Here is a 15,732-nt window from a genome sequence, read left to right on the forward strand (position 1 = left end):
TTTCAATTGCACTGTACCAATGAACAGTGTTTTGCATCACATTTCAGTTTATTTACAAGATTACCACTCGGATGCTTTTAACCACCTTTCATTTAATTTACAAAATTGCCACTCAGGCTTAAAAACCTATTTTCAGCCGTTGGCTGCATTTCACGTTTGACTCGGCGAGAGAGAGGGGAGGGGGACATCACGCCTGACAAATTGGAGAGAGACAATCGCTCCCATTTTTGACTCGGAGACAGCTGGGTGTGCCTCTGGCGAGCGGAGATAGGAGGATAGAGTGACTACAGAGGAGGGAGACACAGAGCCTGACAGATTGGATAGAGATGGGAGCTACGGGTTTGGACTGAGTGAGAAAGATATTTAGGTAGGTGCTCTGCCAAGCTCTCTCTGCCGCTAATCTTGATGCAAACGTGTTGATAATCATGGGAAGGGTAGAACGATGGTAAAGCTGGCCTTTTCCATTTCCTTCTCAAACCCTCATTGCCTCTTCCGTCTCGCAGACTCTCGCAGACCCTATGAGAACGACAGTCTCGCCTCCATCCTATCCTCCAGTCGCCGCCGTCTCCCTTCTCGAGGTAGGGTGTTGTGCGTGTGCGGACACCATCAGTTGCTGGATTCATTAACCCCGGTTCTGAGGGATTTCAAAAGCTATTTTTCCGTTGAGGAAATCGCCATACCGGTGCACTCAAAGTAAGTCGCCATTCTCTCATCCTCTTCCTAGATTTCGTCTTTCGTGGCTGCAAGCCAAGTTTTGTATAGTTATCTATATGCATGTATGCTTGGTTAATCTTAATTTTCCATATCCAATATATTCAAATCATGTTATTAGTCAGATTACTATTTGTGATCTGTTGTTTCGAGATTGTCTAACCTTTAGGTTGATAACTGTTGCAGCATTGAAGCATCATATGCCGCACATCCTATTGCTGATGTCTTTATCAACTTTGCTTCATACAGAAGGTCAATGATTATTCTATGAGTAGTGTTTTGGAGTGCAAAGCTTATATGGTTGCACCTAACGATGAATGTATGTTGATATATCTGCAGTGATGCTGCTTCTTCCATGGCTGCTTTGAAGCAACCAACCATTAGAGTTGTGGCAATCATTGCTGAAGGTGTACCTGAGTCAGCTGAAGGTGTACCTGAGTCAGACACTAAGCAATTGATTGCATATGCACGGGCAACCAACAAGGTTACACGATTGATGCAAAGTCATCTTAATTTCACTAACCTGGGAAAATGAACTGGCGATGCTAACTTTAATTATCGTATCTTTTGCAGGTTGTCATTGGCTCAGCTACTGTTGGAGGAATTCAAGCTGGTGCTTTTAAGATTGGTGACACTGCTGAAACAATTAATAACTTTATTCCTGTATTTTCTGGATAATTCTTTTATCCCCTTTCTTCTGCGTTTAATTTGCTTAGGAAAATTTGTTTTGGAACTAAAAGTGTGTGTCTCGTAATGTGATTAAACTCTGTTAACAAGGATTTTGGTCTCTAGATTTTTCATGGTGGAATTCTTATGGTGATAATTTTCTGCCGATGTCTTTGTTTTTGTACTTCTCTCAATTGTATGTAAATTCAATGAATTGTGAAATTTTTGGTGTGGTGTATTCAATGAATTGGCCAAACGGATTGATAATTAACAATAGTAATAGTTGCTTTCACTTTGCAACACTTATGGTGAAGCTGTAGATACCAGTGTTATATCTGAAGTCTATGCCCTTCGGATTGCAGTCGAGAGGCAGAGAATTTCTCTAAACAATGCTGGTCGCCTTCCCATTAATAAAATAAGGGATCCAAACTTAAATCGTGCTGAGATTTCTGATCTTCCAGTTGAGGACAAGTCACATAATCTGCTGGTAGAGGCCCTTCGTGGCCAGACTAAGAAGTTCAATACCATAGTGGCAGTCCGGCCGATTTGAGGTGGGTAATACAAACTTTTATGTTAAGTTGATTCGTTTTGGTTTTTTGGGATGCTTAATTTCATCTGGAAACAAGGCTGAGCATCCAAAAGTTTCAAATTTATACCCATTATTCAATACTAGCTCAGTAATCATCATGTTTTCTCTGACTTTGTTTGTGAATGCTGATATATAATCATATTTTAAGAGTTTTCTATTGGGGAAATGTTAGGAGCCGATTGTCCCACTTCGAAAAAACAGCAGCAGTGGGTCCTCTTTAAAATTAATCCAACTGAAGAGACTAAGGACTGGGCACCTTCTACAAACTGCAGTACTACTACTCATGCAAGGTCTATTTCATTTCCTCTTTTGCTCTCTAAATCTTCATAACTTGCTTTTAGGTGCATTTTTGTTTGATTCTTATTTAAAATGAATCTAATTGAATATTCATAATCAAAAGAATTAATTTTTCTAATTGCCCAATTTTGCAGGTTTTGTATTCAAGTCTATGTCATTGCTTTATCTAAGGCAGTTGAAATGTGCATACAATATCTTAGTTTTTGTTTTTTCTTCTTTGGCTGCTTAGAGATTATGGGTCACCAGCCTGGTTTTTAATGGTATAGCAAAAGTTTGCATCTTTTTGTAAGCTGTGAAATAAATATCAGATTATCTTTGGCCGCTGCACGCCTATTGCAGAAAACACCACGAGTATTTTCCAGATCTTTCATCAGTAACTCCATGAAATAATCTTTCGGCACCCCTCCATGGCATAGAAGGGCAATTAAATTCCTCGAAAATTTTGTATTCCTAGGCTTTGTACTGAAAAATGAAAACGTCAACTTAAAAACTACGTCTTCATTTATTTGCTCTGCATCTTAAATTCTCAACTGTAGGGGGAGCAATATAAATTAGGCAAACATACATTCTACATAATGGGTGTACCTTACTCCAACTATCTCCAACGAATTCACTGTTTGACCATCCAGCATCTGTCTATTTGTCTCAACATTGGACATGGAATGCTGTCAGACTAAGAGAAATGCCCTGCCCATCGGGGCAATCCATCTCTCGACATTCCAGTTGCGTTTCCCAGAAAACATTGAGGATTCAATTGGTTCACAGTCATCTGCTTCCCTCCACAGATCTTCTTCACAGCATAACATCTGCCTTCGTCTCACTCTCACTACTCAGGTATTTCACTGATTTGGGGTTTTACGCAATTACAAATTTAAGTCCATTCATGTGTTGATCTCGGTTTATTTCTGTCACTCTCTATCTGACTTGAAAATAAAAACCCTAAGTTTAGATTGTTCTCTGAATCCAGATTGATTTCATTCACGACAATTCTTAACAAATTTCCCCAATATGACATTTTCCCTTATTATTTTCATACATTTTATGGTTCTAATCAGTCTTTTTCGACCTTTATCACTCCCTATACAATTGTGAATAAGTAAGTTCCATGTCTGCAAAACTCTAATTACTCTAATCTAATTATCTTTCAGGAACCTAATCCCTGAACTTATTAAATTCGTTAGAGAGGTGATTTTGGATTGAATCCCAAAGTTCCCTTCCTATTTCTAAGGTTGGTGTTTTGTGCACATTTTGGGTGGTGGGTGTTGTGAATCATCACATTTTATTAAAGGTATTTGATCTGGGTAATTCTAAACCCATGTTTGGTAGTGCGAAAATGGTCTTGATTTTTTCTGCAGCTTACTACAGTTGTGGAAGTTGTGGTTTTGGGATAGTATAGGTTGAGTTCAAAACATCCTTGAGAAATAAGGGTTGGCACAGATGGGTAGGCCATTGGTTTTTGAGATCTTGGACAAACCAGCCACAAGTTGTTTCATAGGAATATGCAGTGCAATTTGGTTCTACATACAGAAGAAAAACATTGGCTATTCACTTGTGGCCTTGAGTTATGAAACTGCGGTTGCAGGGCACCATTGGAGGATTATAACTTCAGCTTTCTCTCATATAAGCATGAAAGCCGTGTCGAAGCTGGTAAAAAACGATTCCTCAGTGCATCAGGTAACTTCTATATGGTTTTCCCAAAATTAGATCACTTCTAATTCCGATCTGTGTTCTTCAATCATGTTGTCTTCGTCTGTTTTTAATTTTTGGGGCAGGTTCTTGACTATTTTCAGGGTATGTGGCTGTGAGCCCACATCAGAGGCCGGTTCGACATTCCGTTGTTTGTGAGGTTGCCACGAAGAAGCCTGACTCTGCCGTGAAGAGAGATCGGCAGGCCGAAAAGAGGAGGATTTACAACAAATCCCAGAAATCTGAAATCAAAACCCGGATGAAGTAGGTACTTCTCTTATCGTTCTTCTTCACTTTCAAGAAGCACCGGTGTTTATTGAAAGTATATAATCCGTTTAGACATTTAGTTTTTGACGTATCAAGTATTTTGCGTTGTTAGTTTTCTGTTACTTTTGTTGCTGCCTGCCTTTTTTTTTCTATTTTTTCGTTTTTATCCTCTTCTCTTTCACTTTTGTGCAACCCATTGTCCTCAGTTTATAATCTTTCGTTGGATAATTTGATCGCCTAATGTATTCTCAAGCAATATCTTTGGTTTTAAACTGTTGTAACCAGTTTAATCTTTAAACTGTTCACTTTTAATCTTTAAACTATTCAATGTTAACCCCAACATTTTACTTTCATTCTTTACACATTGGAACCAAATTTAATTGGTGCTAAAAACGTATAGAGCCTTTAACTATACCATGAATGCAATGTTAGCCAATAAAAAATTATAAAAGTAACTTTGTCATGGGCTATAATCATATACAACATCGTTCCATGATTATTACCAACCTTTAAAATCAAATTTAGCATCAGTATGTTTTACCTATCTGTTTCAATCTCAACCACTAGCAGCTACAATTTTGTATTAATCACCGTTATCGATTGTTCTTAACATATGATCATCAGATCCCAATATGTCGACTGTCGTTTTCCCTACCTTATTGTATGTGAAACAATTATATTTGCACTCACTTTTATTCATTGGAAACAGTATTTGTCTCTCCGTATCCAATCCTTGGTGCAAAATGTTTACAATTTGAATCTGATTCAGCGTCCTACAGCCAAATTGTAATCAATCTGAAAGAACTGCGTCTGTTCGCGGTCTTCAAGGTATAACATTGATCACTATCAACTTTAAATTTCTTTTTCAACATTTTTTCCTTTTGCATTTCTTTAAAAAAAACCTTTATTCAATATATACTGATATGGTCACTTATAGCATAAAAAAACTTCATCTTTTTTGTCAATATTTAAGTTTTTCTTATTTTTCTTCGTGAACCAGGTTAGCCCATAACTCTGTAACCATCCACGTATAGAACTTATCCATTTTTATCATTGTGGTATCAATACAAATTTTCTCTTATTTTTTGAGGTGGGATTGGTCTTAAAATACAAGAACCAGAATTTAATTGATCCCATTGTTCTGTACACAAAAATTCCATCGACCCAAAAACCTCATGTGGAAAACAAATGTATTTGCCTTTTTTTTTCTGCTTCTCCTTAGTTTTTACGTATTATTTCATTTTTTTCCTCATCATTCTCTCTTTCATGATTAGGTTTAACGCACAGTTTTTAAACCTCTTAAACCCTGTGTGTTTTGCTTCATTATTTAACATTCATTTGGATTTGTGATTGATATCAACTTGGTCACGTTTTCATACTTGCAAAGCATCTTTAGAGTAATGCCTTTAAACTGTGTCAATTTTTCAATGAAAAACCTTGAGAACCTTATTCAGTATTTGGCGATTAGATGAAACATCAACATAATTTCCCTCGCTTTGACCGATTCTCTGTGATTAAAGTCTGGAAAAATACAGTGAAAAAGGTGCAGCTTTTTTATGGGATTGACAATTTTCGGCTTAGTTTTGGCTAAAAAAGAATTAGCGTGTTACTTATTAAGTTGAGTTAACAAATTTGCAGGGTACAACAGAGCACATAGGACAAGTTTTCAAACGAGTTAAGATCCAGCTGAAAAGAGCATACAAGATAGAGAACTGGTATGCTGCTTTGTCTTTGTGTTGGATTTTTATGTTTAGGTTCTGCTGCTCAGTAGACTTTATAGTGTTCTAAATCTGTTTTGTAAATGTGCTAAAAGATTGGACATGTTATTGAATATTAGCCATGTAGTTTGAATTGGATATGTGATTGAATGTTAGGTATTTAGTTTGAATTGATTTGGATATGTGGTTTATTGAATTGGAATTTGGTTATGTGCTAATTTGAATTGGATATGTTGAATTAGAGATGTGCTACTTTGAATTGGATAGGTTGAATTGAAGTGTGCTATATTGATATATGATGAACTGATGGTTACAGAACACACACGCACACACTCACCAGTTATCACATACTCTGGGGATGCATAACCATAGGTTCCCACGACTCGCGTCGAAACATGAGTTTTATCACCCTTCGCAAGTTTGAAATCCGAAAGCTTGCCATTGTAATCCTAAAATAACTCATTCATTTAACACATGAAAATTATGCATTTTCATAATTAAAGTTTTAAATTGTCATCATTCTGGTCAAATGCACCATTTCCGTTTTGTTTCCCTTCTCTCATCTTGCAAGCACTCATGGTGTCTATTTCCTTTTAATTTCGGTTAATGTAGGTTTTGAAATTTGTGATGATCATTTTCATATTTCTATAAATTTTGAGAGAAAAAAGCATGTGAAAAAGACACCTAAAAGCAGCTAAGTAAACAGTTTAATCAAGAAGCAATTCAGAAGTAGAACCAAATAAGCCACAGTCCAACTTTTGCACACCCTCCGACGTAATTTAATATCAGAAACCGTCTCCTGAATTCAAGTTTTCCTAGAGCTTCTAATTGTGTGTGCCCATAGTGTCTTTCTTGGTCTACAACAAAGCACTTATTAGTGAGAGCAATATCAGAAACCGTCTCCTGAATTCAAGTTTGCCTAGAGCTTCTAATTGTGTGTGCCCATCGTGTCTTTCTTAGTCTACAACCAAGGACTGATTAGTGAGAGCTTCAAAAATAGATAGTTATCATAAACAAACAATTGATCACAATGATAATTTGGGTTTATAGTGCTTCTAAATGCTGTTTTAATTGAGTTTTCTGTGTTTGGTCGATTTGTTGTTGCGGATGGGTGATACGTTTTTTTCTTTCAGTTAAGAAACGATGCCTTTCAGAATTTGTAATTTTTTGTTGGGGTTTTTTCAAGCTGCTGTGTTAAAGGTATATGATGTGTTTTTTTCTTTCGCTTTATTCTTGCTGATTTGGGATGGTTTTTACATTGTATTTTTGTTATGAGTTTGTTGTCCCATTTTTGTAATGGACTTGGAATGAAATGGGATTGGAGGGTGATAAAAATTTCTAGCTAGCTAGGGAAAGGTCAGAGTGTTCAGATTTTGCAGGTGGGATATTAGGGTGAGGGATATTAGGCCGTGCCTTTGGAAGGTCTCACTGCTTTTAAAGTTGAATGGTGCTAACTGAATATAATGCGTTCATTCTTCATTGTGCGTGAGCGTATGTGTATGCAGTATATGTGAGTGCATGCAGTGTCACTTGGGCCGTTGGCTTTTTGAGGTATGTTCATTTATAGAGATTTTGTAACTGTATTGTTGAATTTTTAATGTATTCTTGGATTTTAAAGGGGCACCATATTTATGGGTTGTTGTACGATTCTAGGGAGATAAAGAGGGGATTGAGAGGTCATGCTAAGGAGAGTATATTACTTGAGAACTTTTTTGGAAACCATCTCTTTCTAATCAAAGACGTTCAGTTTCTTCCCACTCATTATACAATGTGTTTATATGCCAGCTCACTTGAATGTATATAAAAAAAATTGTTTGCTCATAATTGTGTTGAATTTATTCAACTTAAATGTGTTTTATTCATCCGATTACACCTGAAACAACATGTTCCCGCAGCAACGCGCGGGCATATTTTCTTGTAGTTCCTATGAAAAACCTGTATTTAACCAACCTACTCTTTTCAAATGGAATTTGGTGTCTGAAAAATGAGAAATTCAAAAACTTTGCTGCAGAAATTAAAAAACAAAAACCAAACACTTACTATGTATTATCACTTTAATTCTAATTGCCACTTCAAGCTCCCTAGCTTTTGACGCATCATGATCATACTCATAAAGCAACTAAAATTTTCAACTGGATTATGCCAAAAATTAGAGAATTGGATGACAAGTTTAGGTGCAATATATACTTGAGTTCCCACAAGGAAGATGGTATTTTAGAAGTTAGCAAATTGGACCCTAACGAAAGACTTCTTAGAGCTACTGCCAAAGTACCCAAGCAGGAGGGAATAGAACCAGAGAGCCGATTACCACCCAAATCTAACTCGGCTAGGTTGTTTAGTTGACAGAGTCCATACGGGATCTGTCCTCGCAGAACATTATCATTAAAATACAAAGCTTGGAGATTCTGTAGCCTTTGTATTAAAGTTGGAATTGCTCCACTCAACTGATTGTTTCCTATGTCTAATGTTATCAAGCTGCTCAAATTGGCAATATCAACGGGAATGTTGCCCCTGATGTTGGAAATGCTTAAATCAACAGTTAGGAGTGTCGTAGAGATATTCCCACGAGAAGCTGGAATCGTGGTGTTTAGTGGATTATCTGCCAACAATAATTCAGTCAAATTTCTAAGATTAAGCAAGCAAGATAGAATGCTTGCTGCTTGTGGAGTAGAAGCATCAATCATCAGATTATTCATGTACAAGCTAAGGTACTCGAGGTTTTTCAAGGAACAGAGTGTGATAGGAAGAAACCCGGTAAATGAGTTTACACTCATGTCTAGCTCCCTGAGCTTGGAAGCATTGGAGAGGTTAGGGAATAGTCCGGCCACGAGGTTATTTCTGGCTACATAAACGATTTCTAGGTTTGGAACGTTAAGACCTATGTTTGCTGGGAGGCCACCTGATAGCTACAACAACAACAACAAAGCCTTTTCCCACTAAGTGGGGTCGGCTATATGAATCCTAGAACGCCATTGCGCTCGGTTTTGTGTCATGTCCTCCGTTAGATCCAAGTACTCAAGTCTTTTCTTAGGGTCTCTTCCAAAGTTTTCCTAGGTCTTCCTCTACCCCTTCGGCCCTGAACCTCTGTCCCGTAGTCACATTTTCGAACCGGAGCGTCAGTAGGCCTTCTTTGCACATCTCCAAACCACCGGAACCGATTTTCTCTCATATTTCCTTCAATTTTGGCTACTCCTACTTTACCTCGGATATCCTCATTCCCAATCTTATCCTTTCTCGTGTGCCCATACATCCCACGAAGCATCCTCATCTCCGCTACACCCATTTTGTGTACGTGTTGATGCTTCACCGCCCAACATTCTGTGCCATACAACATCGCTGGCCTTATTGCCGTCCTATAAAATTTTCCCTTAAGCTTCAGTGGCCTACAACGGTCACACAACACGCCGGATGCATTCTGACACTTCATCCATCCAGCTTGTATTCTATGGTTGAGATCTCCATCTAATTCTCCGTTCTCTTGCAAGATAGATCCTAGGTAGCGAAAACGGTCACTTTTTGTGATCTTCGCTAGATTGCTCCGGTCATTAGTGTGGATAAGTGTATAAATGGATAGAGATAGGAAAGCAAACACAAGATGTACGTGGTTCACCCAGATTGGCTACGTCCACGGAATAGAGGAGTTTCTCATTAATTGTGAAGGGTTTACACAAGTACATAGGTTCAAGCTCTCATTTAGTGAGTACAAGTGAATGATTTAGTACAAATGACATTAGGAAATATTGTGGGAGAATGATCTCGTAACCATGAAACTTCTAAGTACTGGAGTGTGGTATCGTCTTGACTTTCTTTATCTGTCTCATAGGTAGATGTGGCATCTTCTCTGGAAGTACTCTTCCTCCATCCACGGGTGGTATCTGTAACTGGTGGAGATGCACAAGGTAATGTATCAATGTCACTTGAAGCTTACTTGTAGTTTCAGGCTTGGTCAAGCGCGATACAAACCATGTAGTAGGAGTCCCCCAAGTCGCCGAGCTAGGGGATCTGCTGAAAGAGGTGACAGACAAGGTAAGCAATCAGAGCTCCGGCTGATTGTTCACATTCTCCCTATCTTGCAGGCAGCATGAAGGATAAAGAGAAGAAAAATGAGAAGAGATGATATGGGATACTTTTGCTTTTGAAGAAGTAACTTTCCACAGGCTTATTCTTGAACTGGGCTGGAGGGTTTTCTGGTGTCCTCCAGAGTATAAGGCTGACTGAAGAATTTGAAGGTCAAAACAAGTTCATCAAATCTAGAGTACGTTCGACCCTGCTGATATGGGATACTTTTGCTTTTGACAGAGTAATGGATGTATCGACATGTGTGCTATTACGCTTGTTTCCACATGCTTCCTTGTATCCTTCTCACTTGCCCTATCTGTTCCTCAGGCAGATGCGGGATCTTCCCTGGAAGCATAAGATGTTGAAGATGAGTACTCGAGAGCAATGCCAGGTAAGTAATCAGGTAAGGGGTTCCAGGTAGTCAGTTCCTGGCTGGAAGCTTGATTCCAAGTGCTGACTGATTGCTCTCTTTCTCCTTGTCTTGCAGGTAAGAACAAGGCCAAAGGAAAAGACAGGGAAAAAGCATGATATGGGATACTCTTGCTTTTAACCCTGATGATATGAGATATTCTTGCTCTAGTATAGCTTGTTTACAGAGGTATTATCGGGGGGAAAGAAAGCTGAATATTTCGAAAGGCTTCGTTGGGAGTGCCCTCTCAGATAAGAGGAAGGGTTGAGCATTTTTGCAGGTCTGCCTGTCTGTTGGGGATGGAGGTCGACATATATAGGAGTCTCCCTAACATCAAGTAATAATGCTATTCATTTACCCTGCTTGGTCATAGCACGGTAGTGGGAGCTGCCAGCTTCACAAGTTTTAACTCTGTCAGAGCACTTTGAAAAAGTGGTCTGTGGTATCTGGAAAGCTGATGTTGCGTGTGAAGATTACAGACAAGCTTTATCCAAGGAGATCCAGCTCTTGAAGTTGGGAAAGTGGTGCCTCTTCGGTTTTCGAACAAGCAATCCTGTCGGGGATCTGGCTCTCGAGATTCGGAGAACGATGCCTCTTCAATTTTTGAGAAAGCAATCCTACTAGGGGTCTGGCTCTCAAGATTCGGAGAGCGGTGTCTTCGATTTTTGAGAAAGTAATCATGTTGGGAGTTTGGCTCTCGAGATTCGGAGGGCGGTGCCTCTTCGATTTTGGAGCAAGCAATCTTGTTGGGAGTGTTTTCTCGAATGTGAGTAAAGGTTGGACATGTTTTCTAGTCTACCATGTTTGCTAGTCTACCTTGCCACGAAGCACATAGGTTGACACACAGGGACTTTCCAATTATCCAGCCGTGGTACTGTTCCTTTACCCTCTCTTCGATTTTTGAGAAAGTAATCATGTTGGGAATCTGGCTCTCGAGATTCGGAGGGCGGTGCCTCTTCGATTTTGGAGCAAGAAATCTTGTTGGGAGTGTTTTCTTGAATGTGAGTAAAGGTTGGGCATGTTTGCTAGTCTACCTTGCCACGAAGCACGGAGGTTGACACACCGGGACTTTCCAATTATCCAGCAGTGGTACTATTTCTTTACCCTTGTGGGTAATAATATGGTAGCTAGACCTTCAAAATTTATGTGTCTAAACTTTGTTAGCGTTGTTTCTTTGCTAATCTTTTACCCTTCTTGGTCAGAGCGATGTAGTGGGAGCTGCAAGCTTCACTTGTCTCAACTTTGTCAGAGAACTTTGGCAAAGTTATATGTGGTACCCATGAGCTACTGTTGTGTGTGGGAAGTGGGTGATTGAACAGTACGATTCATGTGCTTTCTACTTCGCCAGAAATCTTCGACAGAATGCCCATAATTTCCGCAAAGCTGAGTGTGCGTGTGATAGGTGCTGACAGGGCTGGAAAAGTAGGTGCCTCTTCGATTTCTGAGATCGGCCCTCGTGGTCTCTGAGCAGCCCACCTTTTGAGAAAGCAAGCCTCTTCGATTTCTGAGATCGGCCTTCGTGGTCTTTGAGCAGCCCAGCTTTTGAGAAAGCACACGCCTCTTCGATTTCTAAGATCGACCCTCGTGGTCTCTGAGCAGCTCAGCTTTTGAGAAAGCAAACGCCTCTTCGATTTCTGAGCAGGCGCCTCTTCGATTTCTGAAGCTTCATCGAGTGCAGATTTTTATAGGGGTTGACATTAAGTTCCAAAGCACACTTGAATATCCACCAGTAGAAGCTCCATTCTTGCACTTCTAAGATCTTGATTTGTCCGACCTCTTCTCTCTTCAACACCTTTGAAAATGTATGGCCCCTCCGACCGTCGTTTTGACTTGAACCTTGTTGAAGAGGAAGCCCCGCCTTCTCCAGACAACATATGGCGCCCATCATTCGTCTCCCATACTGGTCCTCTTACCGTTGGGGATTCCGTGATGAAGAATGATATGACCGCTGCGGTAGTGGCCAGGAACCTTCTCACTCCCAAAGATAACAGACTACTTTCCAAACGGTCTGATGAGTTGGCTGTTAAGGATTCTCTGGCTCTTAGTGTTCAGTGTGCAGGTTCTGTGTCTAATATGGCCCAACGCCTATTTGCTCGAACCCGCCAAGTTGAATCATTGGCGGCTGAAGTGATGAGTCTCAAACAGGAGATTAGAGGGCTCAAGCATGAGAATAAACAGTTGCACCGACTCGCACATGACTATGCTACAAACATGAAGAGGAAGCTTGACCAGATGAAGGAATCTAATGGTCAGGTTTTACTTGATCATCAGAGATTTGTGGGTTTATTCCAAAGACATTTATTGCCTTCGTCTTCTGGGGCTGTACCGCGTAGTGAAGCTCCAAATGATCAACCTCTGATGCCTCCTCCTTCTAGGGTTCTGTCCTTATCGTGGAGTTATTGAAGAGTTTGAATGGGATGGCCCCATAGAGATTATTACCGCCCAGTGCCAAAGTCTCTAACTGTGGAAGATCACCAATCTCATCCGGTATTGTACCTGTCACAATTTCAGCACATTTGCATTAACTTTATAACTTTAGTTTAACTAAAAACTAAAAACGAAATGATTGTAAAACGCCTCCAAATTTATTACCTTCTAAATTATTCTCGTAAAGAAAAATCTTGCTTAAGTAGGTCAAATTGCCAAGACTTTTGGGTATGCTTCCACAGAAATTGTTAGACGCTAATGCAAATTCACGAAGATCTTTGCATTCCCACAGTTTGGAGGGAATCAGACCGTTAAGCTGGTTTCGAGCCAAAGAAAATACTCGAATACTCGAAAGATGCTCACACGTATTGTCCGGAAGACTGCCACTCATGTTGTTTCCGTTCAGAGTTAATATGGTCAAAGAAGATATGTTGAGGACAGGTACAAGAGCAGAGCCTTTTAGGGCATTGTCCTGCACAAACAACTGCTCCAGCTAACCTAAACTGTCTATCTCGTTCGGAAGTTCTATAAAAATCAACCCGTATATTTTGTTAAAATCATGTATACATATATAGGAGTAACTTCTTAGTAAGAATCCGGTTGTACTGTAGCAAAAGTGAGAATATTATAATGACCATTGTAAAGTGGACAAGATCCCTGCTAAGAAGGGTCTCGTATGTATAGAGGTAACCAAAACCTAAGTCATATAGTATACCTTCGAACTTGTTGTTGTCAAGGTTTATGCCCTTCAACATTGTTAAGTTGCCTATTTCTCTGGGTATGCTACCTGTTGAATATGTTCATGCAAGCCAACAAAAAGAAGGGTGAAATAAACACAAACGAGATGATTGTTATACATCTTTTATATATATATATATATATATATAGATGTTAAAATGTAATGACGAAGCAAGCAACATTAATTTATATTCCTAGGTTGGTAATGGTGGTACATACGTACCTGATAGTTGGTTCCCGCTCAGGTTAATTGTTTCGAGTGCAGATAAGTTGAAGATAGCAGTGGGTATGAAACCAGAGAAGCCATTACCGTGCAATTGGAAGGCTTGAAGTTTAGCGAAGGACCCAAACCATGAAGGAATGGTTCCGATGAAGTTGTTGTATCCAAAGTTAATCGTCTTCAACCGGCGCAAACGAGACAGTTCTTGGGGTAGGGGACCATGAAAACTATTATTCGTAAGGCCCAACTCAACGAGAAATGTGAGGTTGCCTAGATGCGGAGGAATAACCCCGGCAAGACCCATGTACGAGAGATTTAAGGCCGTGACTCTGTGGTGGCGAGCACCGCAGCTAACGCCAACCCAGTTGCAAATGTCGTTTGAAGGTCACTAGTGATGTGAGCTTTGAGAGCAAGAAGCGCTGACTGATCTGTGCTGAAATTGGTATGAGCTATTGCTAATGCACATGCAGTTAAGTAATTAGCCATAATCATCATATAAACATAACACAAGCAGTGTATCATCGACAACATTCTCGACAATAGGAAACGACTTCTCTCCATACACAGTATATATATACTCTTCTTAATTGTAGTAGTTTTCGTCTTTCAGTTTTAATTCGATGGAAAACTTGAACTCATTACATTCACATAAATATGGAAACAAGATGGTGTTACCAAGACATGTGCACGACTTAGGCTTGCCTGGCTTCTACGTCGAGACTTGCATTGCCCGGCTTCTACGTCAAAGTGAGGAGACTTAAGACTTCGAACGAAGACTTGTGATTTGGATTTTTTTACGTATCAAACACACCATTCATTTTTTGCTGATAGCTTAACTACAGGCCAATGTGAGATTAAAATCAAGTTTAAGAGATGTGGGTAAAAATAAGCCTTCACTTTTTGCTGATAGCTTAGCTAAGTGAGGGGGAATGGTGACTGCAGTGAGACCGATGTAAGTGAGATTCAAGGGCAACTTGGAAGTGAGACTAGAAGGTTGCAACTTGCAAGTGAGCAATCAATGGTAAGGATGTCATTTTCATTCGCCTTTACTTTTACTTTCGGTGAAACATCATGATGACCAAACATCATCATTGAAATTTAACATTATTGGTAATTTGTGCTGGACAGCTGCAGATGCCCAAATGTGGAATTGTAGTCTTCAGTTCACACTCTATCAAAACAAACAATATAGAATTGTGATCTCTACAATGCACTTAAAAAAGTATGTTAAAATTTCATGTTTTCTTGATAATTAAGGACCACTATTTCGTTTTAGTTTTTATTTTTTCGCGTTTATGTTTTTTGAAAACTGGAAATTTGTTTTGTAACTACTTTTATTTCTTTTTAAATCAAAATTGAAAAATAAAGGCTAAACATTGAAAACTCAGGAAAGTAGTTACAAAGAAGTTTGCAATTTTCAATTTTAATAAAAACTGAAAGAAAAAAAATTGAAAAAGAAATGGATATCAAATGGGCTGTAATTAAATGGTCACTGAAATTGAGTGTCTCAAATCAATGTGCGCCTTGCGTCATAATATTTTTCCATTTCAGTCAAACCCAGCACGAGCAACGAACCAGAAAGCTACAATCTTGAAGCTTGAATCCCAATTTATTCATTTACTTCTTCTTCTTCTTCTTCTTCTTCTTCTTTTTTTTCTTTTTTTAAGTTTTTAATTATATAAAACTAAAAAATGTTTTCTATTATTTAAATATTTAAGGCCATGACTCAGTGGTGGCCACGACTTAGGGCTGGTTTGGTATTGATATGCTTTGAAAAAAAACTGCTGTGAGAATAAGCGGCTGTGAAATAAATCAGCTGAGTGTTTGGTAAATTTTTTTGTAAAAGTGCTTTTGAAAAAAAAAGCAGTCTCATAGTGGGTCTTTTCATTAAAAAGGCACTGTAGCTCCGTGTGCTTTGAAAAAAAACCAGTTTTCCAAAGCTACA

General features: G+C 39.1%; 2 protein-coding genes and 2 long non-coding RNA genes across 6 annotated transcripts; 3 read left to right on the plus strand and 1 right to left on the minus strand.

The window, feature by feature from the left end:
- Positions 1–169: 169 nt before the first annotated feature.
- LOC103432548 (ATP-citrate synthase beta chain protein 2-like) lies at positions 170–1,389 on the plus strand. Its single transcript, XM_017330466.3, has 4 exons — positions 170–693; positions 898–963; positions 1,051–1,195; positions 1,285–1,389. Exons 1-4 carry the CDS (start codon positions 443–445, stop codon positions 1,387–1,389), a joined length of 567 nt encoding a protein of 188 aa, XP_017185955.1. The 5' UTR covers positions 170–442.
- A 150-nt stretch (positions 1,390–1,539) lies between these two features.
- LOC108172945 (small ribosomal subunit protein bS20c-like) lies at positions 1,540–4,292 on the plus strand. Of its 3 annotated transcripts, none has more exons than XR_011579589.1 (5): positions 1,540–1,928; positions 2,139–2,256; positions 2,893–3,097; positions 3,412–3,937; positions 4,036–4,184. XR_011579589.1 is itself a non-coding variant. In XM_070819463.1 (5 exons), exons 2-5 carry the CDS (start codon positions 2,250–2,252, stop codon positions 4,215–4,217), a joined length of 468 nt encoding a protein of 155 aa, XP_070675564.1. In that variant the 5' UTR covers positions 1,705–1,928; positions 2,139–2,249; the 3' UTR covers positions 4,218–4,292. The 3 variants fall into 3 exon arrangements, 2 of the variants coding, with proteins under 2 accessions (XP_070675564.1, XP_017186700.1); XM_070819463.1 differs by having other exon boundaries at positions 1,705–1,928; positions 3,846–3,937; positions 4,054–4,292; XM_017331211.3 differs by lacking the exons at positions 1,540–1,928; positions 2,139–2,256 and having other exon boundaries at positions 2,810–3,097; positions 3,846–3,937; positions 4,054–4,251.
- A 1,130-nt stretch (positions 4,293–5,422) lies between these two features.
- LOC139194143 (uncharacterized) lies at positions 5,423–7,695 on the plus strand. Its single transcript, XR_011578911.1, has 2 exons — positions 5,423–7,485; positions 7,588–7,695. It is a non-coding gene; the product is annotated as an uncharacterized lncRNA (long non-coding RNA).
- Positions 7,696–8,546: 851 nt separating this feature from the next.
- Positions 8,547–14,826, minus strand: LOC103423845 (uncharacterized). The gene is made up of 3 exons (XR_011578910.1): positions 13,791–14,826; positions 12,995–13,616; positions 8,547–12,898 (listed from the first exon to the last, which is right to left on the minus strand). It is a non-coding gene; the product is annotated as an uncharacterized lncRNA (long non-coding RNA).
- Positions 14,827–15,732: the final 906 nt, after the last annotated feature.

Source organism: Malus domestica, chromosome 03 (assembly GCF_042453785.1).
Source record: "Malus domestica chromosome 03, GDT2T_hap1".
In the NCBI taxonomy this organism is placed as follows: domain Eukaryota; kingdom Viridiplantae; phylum Streptophyta; class Magnoliopsida; order Rosales; family Rosaceae; genus Malus; species Malus domestica.

Bases quoted from the DNA above. Each gene is read 5' to 3' on its own strand.
- LOC103432548 (XM_017330466.3), top strand. From the start codon at position 443: ATGGTAAAGCTGGCCTTTTCCATTTCCTTCTCAAACCCTCATTGCCTC. The intron at 694-897 runs GTAAGTCGCCAT...TAACTGTTGCAG, and splicing joins GCCATACCGGTGCACTCAAA to CATTGAAGCATCATATGCCG. The intron at 964-1,050 runs GTCAATGATTAT...ATATATCTGCAG, and splicing joins AACTTTGCTTCATACAGAAG to TGATGCTGCTTCTTCCATGG.
- LOC108172945 (XM_070819463.1), top strand. The intron at 3,098-3,845 runs GTATTTCACTGA...CTGCGGTTGCAG, and splicing joins GTCTCACTCTCACTACTCAG to GGCACCATTGGAGGATTATA. The intron at 3,938-4,053 runs GTAACTTCTATA...GACTATTTTCAG, and splicing joins ACGATTCCTCAGTGCATCAG to GGTATGTGGCTGTGAGCCCA.